The sequence below is a fragment of the Arachis ipaensis genome, chromosome B2 (assembly GCF_059453495.1).
Source record: "Arachis ipaensis isolate K30076 ecotype BB chromosome B2, ASM5945349v1, whole genome shotgun sequence".
Lineage (NCBI taxonomy): Eukaryota > Viridiplantae > Streptophyta > Magnoliopsida > Fabales > Fabaceae > Arachis > Arachis ipaensis.
Window position 1 is genome coordinate 7232657 of NC_142437.1, and position 16574 is coordinate 7249230.

At 32.6% G+C, this 16574-nt stretch overlaps 1 protein-coding gene across 1 annotated transcript; it reads right to left on the reverse strand.

The window, feature by feature from the left end:
• LOC107628147 (small polypeptide DEVIL 22) lies at positions 1-872 on the reverse strand. The gene has a single exon (XM_016330945.3). The coding sequence runs from the start codon at positions 743-745 to the stop codon at positions 548-550; it is 198 nt and encodes a 65-aa protein (XP_016186431.1). The 5' UTR covers positions 746-872; the 3' UTR covers positions 1-547.
• Positions 873-16574: the final 15702 nt, after the last annotated feature.

The window sequence follows — 16574 nt, forward strand, 5'->3', positions numbered from 1 at the left end:
AACTAAATCATATCAATATTCTTAAAGATTCTTATTCACTATTTAGCATTATCAAAGTTAAAACTCAGATGCAGGATACTAAGAAACATGCTAATGTGCCATCGAATGCAGCACCTTGGCTTCAAGAGAGTTTCCACAAAAGTCTCTTTGTCACATACAAAATCCAATTGGGCCTTTCCCCAAATGGATAAAAAAGAAGAGACAAAAGCCCAAGTGAAGCCCATAAAACCCAACTAAGCTACCTTAAAGCCCATGCACAAGAAAATGACCATCATATTCATTTTGGAAACTAACCAAATTGACTTGGTCTAGTAGTTAGCTCACTAGTGCAAGTGTCAAAGTTCGAATCCTGCTTTGTGCATGCAATAATCTATTGGCGAGCGACAAACTCTTAAATAGAACGTACTGTGGCGAATTAGTCCTTGACTTGTCCTGGAAAACTAAAAAAAAAAAAATCATTTTGGCAACTGAGATGAAGTAGTTAGAGGAAGAAAAAGAAGAGGATACATGATGATTGAGTTTGATGAGTTGAAAGTAGTGTTTTTGATCAATCATCTCCATGAATGTACCAACATAGAAGCATAGTTGCACAACGACGAAGTATGTAAAGACGAGCACGTTGCTCCTTCACCAACAATGCACACTTTCTACTAATTCCACCATTATTATTGTTTTTACTTCCTTGCTTTCCCTTTTCATCACCATCATGGACCTTAATGCTTCTCTCCTTGTTGTACTTAGCCATAGCAACAATAATAAGAGCTTGTCTTGTTTTCCAAAGGGGTTAACTTAACTTAACTCCCTCAAAAAACAAGCTTTATTATTATTTGCTACACATGCAAGCTACTAAGAAGGTAGCTAGGTGTCTATATATATATATTGATGAGTGGAAGAAGTGAAGAAGGAACGTGGGGGAAGCTTGAAAGTGAGGGATTTGCAGGCTTTGGAGGTTTAAACTTTCAATGAAGTGAGGGAAGTATTCAATGTGGTTTCCAACATCTTTTCTTGATTATGGCAATAAAATATGGAGGACTTATCATATATTTGTTGTCATATGTGATCTTATTATATACTACACTTTATTTACACATCAAGAGATCATACTATTATAAAGAATTGAGATTTTTTTTTATTATTATTCTAATATTGTTTAGATAGTTAAACGTTATCTTAGTATTATATAATGATTCTATGATGTAGACATTTTTTAATTGTGTTTAATATGGTGTATAAAGTTAGTTTATAGAATTCAATTAGATCAAAATTAGATATCAATTTAGTCACATAAATCATAATTAAAAAATATCTATATCGAATAACTAGTGGTTACTATTACAAGAAAAGTATTTTTTACTGTTGGAATTTTCGTTAAATTTAGGGCAAATAACATAAATAAGTTAAGGGCAGCAAAAAATTACAAACATCTGCCAAATTAAAAATTGGTTCATGAATCAACCAAGAGTCATTTATATATAGTTTGAATCAGCCTAATTTAAACTCTAATTACATGTAATTCGAATCACACTGATTCGAACTACTCACACACGCACGTACACACTAATTCGAATCAACCTGATTCGAATTACACCCACAGTAATTCGAATTAGGGTGATTTGAATTACACTCACACATGCTGTACATAGTAATTCGAATTGGCCAGATTCAAATTACTCATGATTTAATTTTGCCCATTTTTTTATTAAAAAATTAATAATTGATTAAAAAAATTAATAATTTAAAAATTAAAAAATATATATTTTATTTCATGCATTAAAAAAAAACTAACAAAATATTTAATTACGAGATTTCTTTAAAATATTAATGAGCTATCAATTCGAATTTCATACAATACTCTTTTGTCCATTTTTAATAGTTCATGAATATTTTTTAATAAAATTTTTTAATAAATTTATTTAAATTATACCACCAAAAAATATTTTATTCTATACAAAATAATTTTAAAAAATAGCTTAAAAGATGTTAGGAGTACTATAAAAATTTGTAATCTCCTAATGACTTAGGACATTAAAAAAATACTCTACATAGTCAATAATAATTTAAAAATAAAAAAAAATATATAGTTATAACCAGTATTTACCTAAATTACTAAAATATTACAAATTTTTATAGTACTTCTAACATTTTTTAGGTCATTTTTTTAAAAATTATTTTGCATAAAAATGACTTAAAATGCCCTTTATTCTATGTGATAATAAATATATAATATTTAATAATAAATATATAATATTTTCAAAATTATATATTATTGTAAATTTATTATTTTTATGTCGAAATTATTCATAATAGATATTATTATTTAAATTTATTATTCAACGTGACAATAAATATGTAATATTTTTAAGTTACTGCAAATTTATTTTGTTTATTAAAATATGATTTAAAATAGATATTATTATTTTAGCTTATTTTAACTTATAACTCTACGTAATACTAGCATTTAAATTTGTAATATTGATTTAGATATAATATTGATTTTGACGGAATATATGATTTATTTATAAATAATATAATTGATGTGATTTATGTTAATTATAAACTAATTAGAATGAATTTGCATTTAATATAGATTTAGCGTAAATGATATATAATAACAACTCTCTTTTGCCAATGAGTAATAGCTCAAATGGTATAATCTCCCCATACTCAATTAAGAGGTTGCGGATTCGAATCTCCTATCTTTGGTAAAAAAAAAAAAAAAAAAAAAAAAAAAAAAAAAAAAAACTCTTTTATCATTGTTATGTATTTTTGCCAAGCTAATTACAATGGTAAAAACGCGAAGAAATAATCAAACTACTTCTGTTGAAGTAAGTTCTATTTCTAACATGAAGATCTGTCAAGAACCAACTGAAATTCTGAACCAGTACGTATTATTTATAATATAAGAAACAAAAAAAACGCACATAACACTACAAGTACGTATTATTTATAATATAAGAAACAAAAAAAACGCACATAACACTACAAGCTAATTACAATGGTAAAAATGCGAAGAAATAAACGTACATAACACTACAAGCTAATTACAATGGTAAAAACGCGAAGAAATAATCAAACTACTTCTGTTGAGGCAAGTTCTATTCCTAACATGAAGATCTGTCAAGAACCAACTGAAATTCTGAACAAGTACGTATAAATAGTACGTACTTATTCAGAATTTCAGTTGGTTCTTCACATATCTTCATGTTAGGAATAGAACTTGCCTAGGAATAGAACTTGCCTCAACAGAAGTAGCTTAATTATTTATTCGCGTTTTTACCATTATAATTAGCTTGTAGTGTTATGTGTTTGAAAACAAAAATACATAACAATGATAAGAGAGAGTTGTTATTATATATCAATTTACGCTAAATCTATATTAAATGCAAATTTATCCTAATTATTGACAATCTAATTAGTTTATAATCAACATAAATCACATCAATTATATTATTTACAAGTAAATCATATATTCTGTCAAAATCAATATTATATCTAAATCAATATTACAAATTTAAATGTTAGTATTACGTAGAGTTATAAGTTAAAATAAGCTAAAATAATAATATCTATTTTAAATCATATTTTAATAAACAAAATAAATTTTCAGTAACTTAAAAATATTACATATTTACTGTCACATTGAATAATAAATTTAAATAATAATATCTATTATGAATAATTTCGACATAAAAATAATAAAATTTACAATAATATATAATTTTAAAAATATTATATATTTATTATTAAATATTATGTATTTATTATCACATAGAATAAAGGGCATTTTAAGCCATTTTATGCAAAATAATTTTAAAAAAATGACTTAAAAAATGTTAGGAGTACTATAAAAATTTGTAATATTCTAGTAATTTAGGTAAATACTAGTTATAACTATATTTTTTTAATTTCTAATTATTATTGACTATGTAGAGTATTTCTTTAATATCCTAAGTCATTAGAACATTATAAATTTTTATAGTACTCCTAACATCTTTTAAGTCATTTTTTTAAATTATTTTGTATAGAATAAAATATTTTTTTGTGGTATAATTTAAATAAATTTATTAAAAAATTTATTAAAAAATATTCATAAGCTATTAAAAATGGACAAAAGAGTATTGTATGAAATTCGAATTGATAACTCATTAATATTTTAAAGAAGTCTCGTAATTAAATATTTTGTTAGCTTTTTTTAATGCATAAAATAAAAGATATATTTTTTAATTTTTAAATTATTAATTTTTTTAATCAATTATTAATTTTTTAATAAAAGAATAGGCAGAATTAAATCATGAGTAATTCGAATCTGGCCAATTCAAATTACTATGTACAGCGTGTGTGAGTGTAATTCGAATCACCCTGATTCGAATTACTGTGGGTGTAATTCAAATCAGGTTGATTCGAATGAGTGGGTGTGTGTGAGTAATTCGAATCAGTGTGATTCAAATTATATGTAATTAGAGTTCGAATTAAGCTGATTCGAACTATATATAAATAGCTCTTAATTGATTCATGAACCAATTTTTAGTTTAACATATTTCTGTAATTTCTTTCTCCCCTTGATTTAATACATTGATTTGCCCTTAAATTTACTATCGAATTATTATTAGATTTATCAATGCTGTTACAAAATTTATCTTCTAATTATCTGATAAAAATATAAGACAATATTTACTAATTTTTATTGATAATTGTCGTCTAGTTTTCTAACACAATATATAGCAGATCATAAAATTTAGTGTTTTAGAAATCAGATCGAATTAGTCGATTTAACTGGATTAAGTGATTAACCGAAAATCGGTCACCAAATTGATCTGATTCAAATTAAAAATTGGTTGGCAACGAATCGATTTAACTATTAGCTTTTAGTAATTAATTTTTTCTAAAATAATATATATTATATATAAATATATTATTTTATTCTAATTAAGTCAACTCGAATTGAATCTTTGAATATTTGAACCTCTAATTTTACCAACTCAATGACTAATTTGATTTTCAAAAGGACAAACGATAATTATAAATTAGTTTCTATGGTCGAAAAATCCAACCATAATGGTAGATATTATAAAAAACTAATTAAGCTAATAACTAGGATAACATTTCATTGCCACATTGGCATTAGATTAAATTAGTGTATATATTTGGGTGATGTACGGAAATTTTTTTATTTATATCCTAAATTTGTTTATGAAAAAATGTTCATCGACAGATTTAATTTTAAATTAAGTTTTATATATTTTTCTGTTATTTATCCAAAAAATGTCTGCATCATGTACATCAGTGTGCACCATAATCTCATAGTAATTCAAAAATTTGATTAGAAAATAGTAGAAATAAAAGAAAAGTTAAAGAAATTGATGTAATAAGGAGGCAATATGGACGAAATATATATATAGACCTCCTCCACTCTTATTTTATTTACAGTGTAAACAAAATAAAAATATACGTATTTTGTTTATACTGTAAAGAGATAAGGCCGTTACATATTACGTATACAAAACGTTGTACGATTATGTTATTTCATGTCTCATTTCGTTTATAGTATAAATGAGATACGTGCACTCTTATTTCGTTTACATGGTAAACGAGATAAAAGATAAGCTATATTTTAATAAAAATGCTACAAATTATTTATTTTAATAAATAAAATATTTATTTTATTTATTTAAAAAAATTCCTTTAAATACTTTCCTAAAATACTATTCACATAAATCTTATTAGTTATGTGGGTATATCTATTAATACTAAATGAACAAATCTTAGTTATTGAAAAAATTATTTGTTTATTTTTATTAAAATTGAGTCATAGAAATTCGAGTAATGTAATAATGTTTATCATTTTTATTAATTATTAAATGTGTAAAATTTAATTAATCTTATAATTAAATGATTATTATTTCTATTACATAATGTAAGAAAAAATATTATTTATATTTATTAAAATAATTGATAATTAGTAAAATTTTAGTTATTAATTAAATACTAATTTTTATATAATTCTAATAAAAATATTTTTTTTAAAATATTTTGAGAGGCACTAAAATACACCATAGGTTTGTACGACTGACTTATATAATTATATCTCAGTAATAAATATATATCACTTGAGTTTTTATAATATCAAATCCCTACACTTTAATTATGGGTTGTAAAAGATTTGATCCTTAATAAATGATAACATCACATATATTTGGGAATGAATTCTCTTAATTTTTTTTATAATTGAGAGAGTAAAGTGTAATCTTCTATAATTGATTTTATAAGTGGGACAAAGAATAAATATGAGAAAAAAAATAATAAAAAATTAAAGATCATATTTTATACTTTTAATTTTTTTTAACAATTGAGAGGATCCATTCCCTAAATATTTTGCCATAGCCTTTGAAAATTTTAATTTGTATTCCAATACTTTCATATCAAATTATAACACTTTCATAATAGTCAATTACTATATATAATTATTAAAAGTTAGAGTATTATAACTACAATTCTTCCCTTTTTTTTTTTTCTCGAGGGCATAGTGTACCTAGTTTTATCCTAATTTTAACAATGAAAAAAAAATAAGAGTGTCATTTAAATTAAGATGTTTAAAATATTTTTTTTAAAGATAATTTTTAATAATTAAAATTCAATATATATAATTGATTAAACCGTATTATTTTTGTCAAAATTATATCAGACAAATTAATTTAACCAAAGAATCGATAAACCAAGCTTTGAATAGACCAAATTAATATATATAAATATTAATTTTGAGATGGCAACGAGAGGGAGGGGAAACGCTAGTGGGAGTGGACACAGGAGTTACCGGAACCAAGGAAAAGATCCTCGGGTCTGGAATCGGGAAGCATATCATCGCTTGGAAAAGGAGTCATTTACAGTGTTCGTGGAAAACTTGCCGGAGGATATTTCCAGGAAGGAACTGTATCAGCTGTTTGGGTGGACGGGATGGATTAATGATATTTATCTGTGTCGGAAAAGGAAAAACGTAATGGTTTACCTATTCGCATTTGTTCGTTACACAACGAAAGGTGGTGCTCTGAAGGCTATAGCAGAAATGAACCAATTCCGACTGCGGGGAAAAGTGGTGTCCGTGGGGGAAGCTAAGTTCAGAAGATCATCTCACTCGGGGAACATAGGGATGCATGGAGTTGCTAGTACACAGGTGGATAGGAGCCCCGAAGGAGGAGTTCTTAACAGTGCAGAGGTGATGGATACCCTGGTGGTGCCTGAGGTGCCGGGAGGAGTACCACCACCAAAACAGCAGGGCCATAAGGGTATGAAAAGGGTTGAAGTAGCGTTAGGGGCAGAGAATATGGCTTGGTTGGAGAGGAGTCTAGTAGGGACTGCGTTGAAACCTGTGGATGTCAATTCGCTGAGAAGAACTATACCCACAAATCTGCGTCAGGTGGTAGATATAAGGGAACTCGGAGTGGCTAAAGTATTGATTACTTTTGATACGATGGAGCATGCGGATGAAGCTTTCACGTTCAAACTGGATACTCTGCTCCAATTCTTTCATAGGATTCGGAAATGGGAAGCATCAGAGCGATGGGTCTCTCGTAGGGTGTGGTTGGAGTGCTATGGTGTACCTCTTCATGTCTGGACCCCGAAAACCTTTAAAGCGATTGGAGGCCAATGGGGAGATGTGATACAATGTGGTGTCCCGATAGGAGAAGGGGCATCTTTCCGGGTTGGAAGGGTTCAAGTTGATACTGAGGAATTTGACGTCATAAGGGAGAGGGTTCAACTTGCGGTTGGGGATGCTGAGTTTACAATCCATGTGAACGAGATGGGTGTGGAGGATGGTGGGACGTCAAGCGCAAAGGAGAGCCACGTGGTCTATGCGGAGAATGGAGGTGCGGGCCACGAGGACAATCGGCTGAAGCAGGTGGCGGTCCAGTCGGATCCGGCAGCGGCGTTAATTACCGGTGAGGTCCACCAGGTGATCATGGGAGAGGACAGAATGGTAAATACGGAAGTGTTGTTGAATGATACTACCGTTGAGCATTTGAATTTTCAAACGTCTAGGCTGGTAACTGAATTAGTGTGTTGTACCGAGAATCAAGGCGAAGCGGTCTCTCAGGGATTTGGTGGGGGTGACGAAGGGGTGTCTGACGAAACGGTTATGCAGGTTTATAGTACTGATGGAGGAAGGGATCCTGATGGAAGTGGATTTGATGGGAATTTAAGTTTAAGGGAACCGGATCAATTGGACCAGCTAGGGGATAATGGGGTGGGGGGTGTAAGCTTGGGCTTGCCTCCAAGAAGCCCAATTCCCATGAAGATTAATGCTGGGCCAAGGGGTTTAGACGAAATACGCATGGGGAGGGCTAGGAAGAGTGGGCCTCAAGTGGGTGAGAAGGTGGCCACTAGGGTAACTGTTGCCCCAAAGATTATTGCCACGGGTCGGGCAGCGGGTGGGCGGGTTGCCACATATCCTCTTGCTTGCGGGACTGCAGCGCAGGGCTGTGAAGGGGGCGAGGCGGCGGCAACCCTAGTGGGTGGTGGCAGACCTGAAATCATAAGGCCAATGGAGGAGAACTCGGTGAGGGTTGATGGTACGGCGACGCCGGTTGACTTGTAGGGAGAGACGGAGGAATCGGCGGGGAAGGTTGTGCATGCAGGGCGCGGTGTCGGGAAGGGGATGACGGAAGGGGTGCGCGCAATGGACGAGGGATTGGTGCCGGTGCCGGTGGACTGGGCGAGGGTCCCGTCGAAGGCTGCTGGTACTGTGGCGCTGGATGGGTTGCAGGGAAGTGCGCAGGAATCGACGGGGACGGGAGTCCCTGCTTGGCGCGGTGTCGGGGATGGGGTACAGGAGGGATTGCGCGCGATGGATGAGGGGCTGGTGCCGGTGCATGTGGACTGGGTAGAAGTTATGGACGATGGTCGAGTTGTAGGAAGCCTCCCGGGGCTGTTGGACCAAGGGCGAAGGAAGGAAGCGGCCATGGAGGTGAACCGAACAGCAATGGTAAGTGAACAGGATTGGGCGGAAGATGGAGGAGCACCTGCGAAGGGGGTTAGCCCAGAAATAGGCTTAGGGTGGCATAACAAGGACAATCAGGAAGCTGTGGATAGGAATACACAAGAGGATCAGATGCATGAAAATGAGGTGACTTGGGCGCTGGCGGTTGAATCTGGTGCTGTACTGTATGATGACGACGTGGATATCATGAGTATTTTGAAAGCTCAAAATGAAGAAATAACAGCAAGGACAAGATTGACAAAACATAAAGAAAAGGCAAGAAGGAGTCGTCCGAAGAACAAACATAAGGTGAACAGTACTTTGTTTAAATGATTGTGAGTTGTTGGAATATTAGGGGGTTGAGGGGGGATGGGAAAATAAGCATGTTGAGATCATTGAAGAAAAAATTTAATCTGAATATGTTGGGGTTGATTGAAACGAAAAGGGAGGTGATTTCGAAGTATGATGTTGCAAGAATCTGGGGAGATAATACGGTAAGGTGGGAGTTTGTGGAATCTGATGGTGCGGCTGGGGGGCTATTGTTGATGTGGGATGACATGATGTTTCAGACTAGGAATTGCTATAAAGGAGAGAGATGGTTGTGCATTGAAGGAGTGTTAACAAAGAATAATTTTCATTGTGCTTTATGTTTGGTGTATGGGGCGCATGGAAGGGAAGAAAAGCGGGTGGTTTGGGAAGAATTGAGCTATATTGCGGGACTGTGCCAAGTACCTCTCTGCTTGTTAGGGGATTTCAATGAGATAATGCACGTGGAGGATAGAAAAGGGGGGACGAGTCTGCCGGCATCAGCGGAAGAGTTTAAGAGCTGGGTTCAAGACATGCAGTTGGTGGATCTACCTCTTTCTGATGGGAAGTTCACTTGGTTTAGGGGTCAATCCTGTAGTCGAATTGATAGGGTCCTGGTTTCTGTTGAGTGGGTTGAGGAGTTTCCTGACATTCGGGTGAAGGGTGGTCCGAGGGGCCTATCAGATCACTGCCCGTTAATTGTGGAGGATACTAGGGTACGAGGGGGCCCACGACCGTTCCGGAGTTTAGACTCCTGGTTTACCCATGAAAGTTTCCTGAGGATGGTGAGAGATGAGTGGAGGAACCTGGGAGATGCTCCCTTCATTGGTAAACTGCAGTCATTGACGGTGCCTTTGCGGCAATGGCACAAAGATAACTTCTGTGATATGGACAGTAGGCTGATGAGGTTTGAGGATGAAATAAAGAAGCTTGACATCCAGGTTAGTGATGGGATCTATGATGGTACGACGGAGGCTAGAAGAAAGGCTTTGGTGAGTTTCTGTGAAAAGTGGTACATCAGGAAGGAAGTTCACTGGAAGCAGATGTCTCGATCCAAGCATGCGAGGGACATGGATAGGAATACGAGATATTTTCATAATATCGCATCGGCCAGAAGGCGGCATAACAGGATTGATGCTCTAGTGATCCAAGGTAGGTTGGTGCGGAACCCGGTAAGAATTAAGTATGCAATTAGGAGGTTCTATAAGGAGCTATATAGCCAGAAGTATGCTCCGAGGATTGGTGTTCGTGATGGGTTACTGAAACAGATTGATAGGGAGGAGGCTGCGGCCTTGGAGGTTCTGCCGTCGGCGGAGGAAATCAGGGAAGCAGTCTGGGATTGTGAATCTTCTAAGGCCCCAGGGAGTGATGGGTTTAATATGAATTTTATCAAGAAATGCTGGGAAGAGGTTGGACAGGAGTTCACTGGAGCAGTAATGGATTTCTTCCTAACGGCAGAGTTACCATCTGATGCAAACATCACATGGGTGACACTGGCCCCAAAATTTGTGGGGGCTAAGGAAATCAAGGACTACCGGCCGATTAGTATGGTGGGCTGTGTATACAAGGTAATTTCGAAAGTGTTGGTAAGAAGAATGCGCTCAGTTATGCCGGGATTGGTGGGAGAGACCCAGACTGCATTTGTAAAGGGTAGAAAAATCCATGACGGTGCACTCATCGCCTGTGAGACGGTCCATTGGCTAAAGACGAGAAAGAAGAAGGCGGTAATTATCAAACTTGATTTCCAAAAAGCTTATGATAGAGTCCGATGGAGCTTTGTGGATATTGTGCTTCAGAAAATGGGGTTCGGCCAGAGATGGAGGGATTGGGTAAAAGAGTGTGTGAGCACGGCATCTATGTCAGTCCTGGTGAACGGGTCTCCAACCAAGACATTCAACATGGAAAGGGGCCTAAGACAAGGGGATTCCCTGTCCCCCCTTCTGTTTGTGCTTGTGGTTGATGTGTTGCATCGGATGGTGGGGGAAGCAGTCAGGAACGGACGCATTGAACCACTACTGGTCGGAGGTGAGCATGTAGAATTATCGCACCTTCAATTTGCAGATGATACGATATTGTTTTGTCCCCCAAACACAGAGACAGTGGTGAATTATAAGAGATTGCTACGGTGTTTTGAGTTGATGTCGGGGTTGAGCATCAATTATGATAAGTCAAATCTGATACCAGTAAACTGTGAGCAGGAGTGGGTTGATCAGGCGTGCGGCCTTCTGGGATGCAAGCAAGCTGTGTTACCGGTTAGGTACCTTGGAATCTCTCTAGGTGCAAATCCGAGGCTAGTGAAGACTTGGAAACCAGTCATAGATAAAGTGGAAGAAAAACTCAGCCTATGGAAAGCGAAGGTGTTGAATAAAGCAGGCAAGCTTATCCTTATTAAGTCGGTGCTGAATAGCCTACCGATATATTACTTAAGCCTGTACAAGATGCCAAAGGCGGTTGCGAACAAGCTGGTTGCGTTGCAAAGGAGGTTTATGTGGGGTAAGGGGGATGGAAAGGATGGTATCCCATTAGTTAAATGGGAATTGGTTCAGGCTCCGAAGAAGGCTGGGGGTTTGGGGGTTGGGGATGCAATGCTTCGAAACACAGCCCTCTTGTTTAAGTGGTGGTGGCGGTTTTCAAAGGAGGAGTGCCCCTTATGGAAGAAAATTGTATGCTCCTGCAACAAGTTGAGCCCTGATGTCATGTTGGGAAATCAGAAGATACCAGAGAGAGGCGGGCCTTGGAAGGACATATGCCAGTTAAACATAAGGGAGCAGCGGATAAGGGACAAGTTGGTTACTGGCCTGGCTATGGAAGTAGGGAATGGAAGGAGTACCCTGCTTTGGGAAGATAACTGGGTGCAAGGTGGGCCACTGAAAGTAGCGTTTCCAAGGCTCTTCTCTGTTTCCAACCAACAAGGAGCGGTGGTAGGAGATTGTGGGTTTTGGGATGGATTAGAGTGGATATGGAATTTCCAATGGAGAAGAGAGCTTTTCCAATGGGAGTTGGAACTTGTCCACCAGCTGCATGAGAGGTTACGGCCAGTAAAGCTGTCGCAGAATATGGAGGATAATGTGGTCTGGAAGTTTGATAGTAAGGGTGTGTTTTCTACTAAATCTTTTATGCAAGTACTTCAAGCGGAAAATTTGCCAACAGCGATCACAAGCTATAGTTTCACAAGCTCATTGTGGAAAGGAGTGGTGCCTCCGAGGATTGAGCTTTTTGGCTGGTTTGTACTTGTTGGTAGAGTTAACACCAAGGACAGGTTGAGTAGGCTAGGTGTTATTCATCACAGTGATAATATCTGTGTGCTCTGTAATAAGGAGATAGAATCTGTCCAGCATCTATTTCTTCTATGTGATATAGCATGGCAAGTATGGTGCTGTTGGTTGAGGGCAGTTGGTAGGGAGTGGGCTATCCCGGGTACCATAAGAGGACTGTTTGAGAGTTGGACTGGCTTGCACACTAGTAAACAAGAGCAGAAGCGGTGGTTGACTGGGTTCTTTGCAGTGATTTGGAACATCTGGTTGGAACGTAATGATAGGATTTTCAGCAATAAGGTAGCAAGTGTGGACCTCATACATCAGAGAACGCTGTTGAGTTACAACGAATGGACGGACAGTAATCATAGTGGTGGTTGTTAGCAGTGCTGGCGGTGACAGAGCTTATGGTGTTGTTTACTTTCGTTCTGTTGATGTAGCACCTAAACTTGCGCTCCACTGTTGTGTGTTGAGCTTTCTTTGTTTCAAAAAATTTTTTTTGAGAATTCTAAATCCTAATTCTATGATAACACATAGATAAAAAAAAGATTAGGATTTTCTGTTCTCAAAAATTATAATATTTTGGTCATTTTTTATAATAGAAATGTTGTAATTATTTTTTATAAAAAAATATTAATTTAGATCGATTTAAAATATAATTCACCGATTTTTTGGTTAAAATCAATTTGTCTAATTTAATTTTAATAAAAATAACACAGTTTAATTAATTATATATATTAAATTTTAATTACTAAAAAATATTTTAAAAAAAATTTTAAGTAATTTTATTTAAGTGACTCCCAAAAAATAATGCTTTAGTTTATTGATTTTTCCTTTCCCCTTTCATAAAATAATGGCTCTCCCCTGTGTTAGCAAGTTCCAATGTAACACAAAAACGTGTGTAGTGAGAGAAAAGGGAAGAAGGGATTAATTAGAAGGTAAATGATTTACTAAGAAAGTTAAAGAATAATTTTTAAAAAATTAGAACTTATTATAAAAAATTAAATAGACACTATAAAATTAACCTACTTAAAAAAGTGGGAAAGTAGAGAGCATATAAAAAAGAGGGGACATAGGAGAGAAAGAAGAGACAAAGGCACTCATGGAGTGAAGTGTTAAGCTTAAGCCATGGGAACATCCACCCGGCAACCTTACCTCAACTCTTAGGTGGATTGGCACTTCTGTTGGATTCTCCCTAAGATCATATATATTATAATTTAAAAAAAATTTTAAGTATATCGATATACAATCAATTTTAACGGTTGATTTTAATTATATGTATTATATATATTTTTTATAATTAAAAATTATTAAAATATCAGTGTATTAATATATTTAAAATTTTTTTTATTATTTATGAAAAATATTAAAAAATTATTAAATTTTATTACTTTTTATTATTAATTAGATATTAAATTTAAAAATATAGAATAAAAATTATTATTTATTAGACTAAAAAAAATAAATTAATAATTAAATAATAATAAAAAATAATAAATTATAATAATTTTTTAACATTTCTTATAATTTAATTAACCCCACCAACATTATTGTTGATACTGATAGTAATGGATGCAATCCCAATACGGTTTGAAAAATACAATTACTTTGACCCTAATGACCTGGCCTTTTCGAATCTCTACAAATGAATTCGATTAAGGATAGCTACATACAAAAAATCAACTATCAATTAATTATTGTATATAAAAATACTAACTATTATACTCACGTAAATAAGTTTGATTATTTATTTATTATAAATTTAATTATTTTAATAACTAATAATTTAAATAAAAAATTTATGAATCAATATATATATATATATATATATATATATAATAATTAAGTTATTGATTGACCTTTTGTATATATATATAGGCATAATAATTTTAGAAATAGTAATAGCATTTGATGAATTAGTAGTTCTTTTTGACAGTAATAATAAAAAGAAGTATGATTTTTTAGTCTTTATCATTTGGGATATTAAATTTTAAATTTATCCTTAATATAATGTTGGGATTATTTTATTGATGTCTCTCCCGTTTTATTATCTTTCTATATATAACTATAAGTCTTACACTGAATTAAAAAAATATATATATAACTAAAATATTAAGAACATAAATAGAATGATGAATAAGTGACAAATTTTGAAATTTATCACAAATATTGGACACAAATTCTAATTTGTTCATACTAAAAAGTTGCATTCTTACTATTCTTCTTATTTTATTTATTTTATTCTTCACTTCTAATTAATCATTAGCACAAATTGGTCCAGCTGTTTAATTTGCTGATGAGGTTTTCTCTATTATTATAATCATCAACAACACTTTGGTATTACTGGACAAATCAGACCTTAATCTATACTAGCTAGCAACTACACATATATACACTACTCTGCTAGTAATTATTACTATTAATTAGTCTTCCCACCAGAGATATTATTATTATCTAATTCTTTTTGTTGAACCAATTGTTCTTTAGTCAAAGAAAATTGATTATGCTATTATTTTTATAGTTGGTCTAATCCTGTTCCCTCGTGGCATGGATTAATGATCCCTTATATATATATATATATATATATACACTGCTATTTTATTTTGTAATTACATATCAGCAATGTTTGGGGCAGTAACTTTAGTATTTTGTAATCATCAATTGGCCATCAATAGTGTTTTTAATTGTGTGAGATTATATTTAATAGTGAGAAATCACTCATTTTTCTTTTGATAGTTAAGTGCTGGCCAGAAAACACAAAAGTTGCTAACCCTAGACTTTTTATTTACATATTTTATGCAATTGTTGAAGTGTTCTGTGTTGAGTATTTAATGGAACAATTTTTTTTAAAAGAAATTAATGTGTATCTATTGTCAATGTAAATAGTTATTTTAAGATATTTAATTATATAATGATATATTAATAAAAATAATTATTTTTATATTCATTAATTGAATAATAATATGAAAATTAAATATTATATCATTAATTGTAAACAATTTTTTCTTTAATTCAAAAGAGTTCAACTAAATAACTAATTTTTTCATATAATTTTTTAAAATTATTTTTATTATAAATTTTAAATAATAAATTCTAAATCCTAAATTATAATTCTAAATCTTCAAAAAAATAAGAGTAAAAAAATAATTTTACAATAACAAAAGAATAATTGCTTAATATTGACTAATTTAAAAGTTAATTTTTTATATTTATTAATTCAAAAATAAAATCTTTAAAAGAAGTAAATAATAGATAGAAAATTTATTTCATAATTTAGTATTTTTTTTTTGTATCTCATTTAATTCAAAGTAGTTTGTTTGACTATATATCATCCTTAGCTTCATTTGCTGGGAAAGATATGCAAATCAGAATGAGTAGATGATTTGATAACTAGTCAAATTAAATTAGATTCTTATTCAGATTTTTTAGTAGATGTTAGATGAATATGTGGCTGTCTTCCAGCTTTCAATGTTATCCCAAAAGTTTGGATTCTAAGCATATAATATAATCTTTGTGAGATCTTTTTAAAAGAGGCAAAATTTTACCATGAATATTTGGATGCCGACATGGCGATATCTATAATTATCACTTTGAACTTAGTCGATTATTGCACACACATATATATATATATATATATATATATATATATATATGGAAAATATGATATTGATTCATCACAATATTTGATTCCATTTTTACAATCACAATTAACTGGACAATATAGATACATAAATAAAAATATAAAAAATTAATCATTAAATCACTTATTCGAATAAAATATATATTAAAATATAAAATACACATTAAAAATAAATTAAATATTAAATATATTTATATATAATCACCTAGAAATACATAATATATAGCCAGTACAACAAGAAGAATTGTTTTATTTATGAATTTTGTCAATTTTTTGTGATCTTTAGCAGGCATAAAGAAAAAAATTTTCTTTTCCCAATTTATGTCCTCGGTTCACAAGGTTGTTTTTCTTTTTTTTTTTTTGGTGTTTTTTTTGGAACAGAACTGTTGGGGGTGTTTATCTT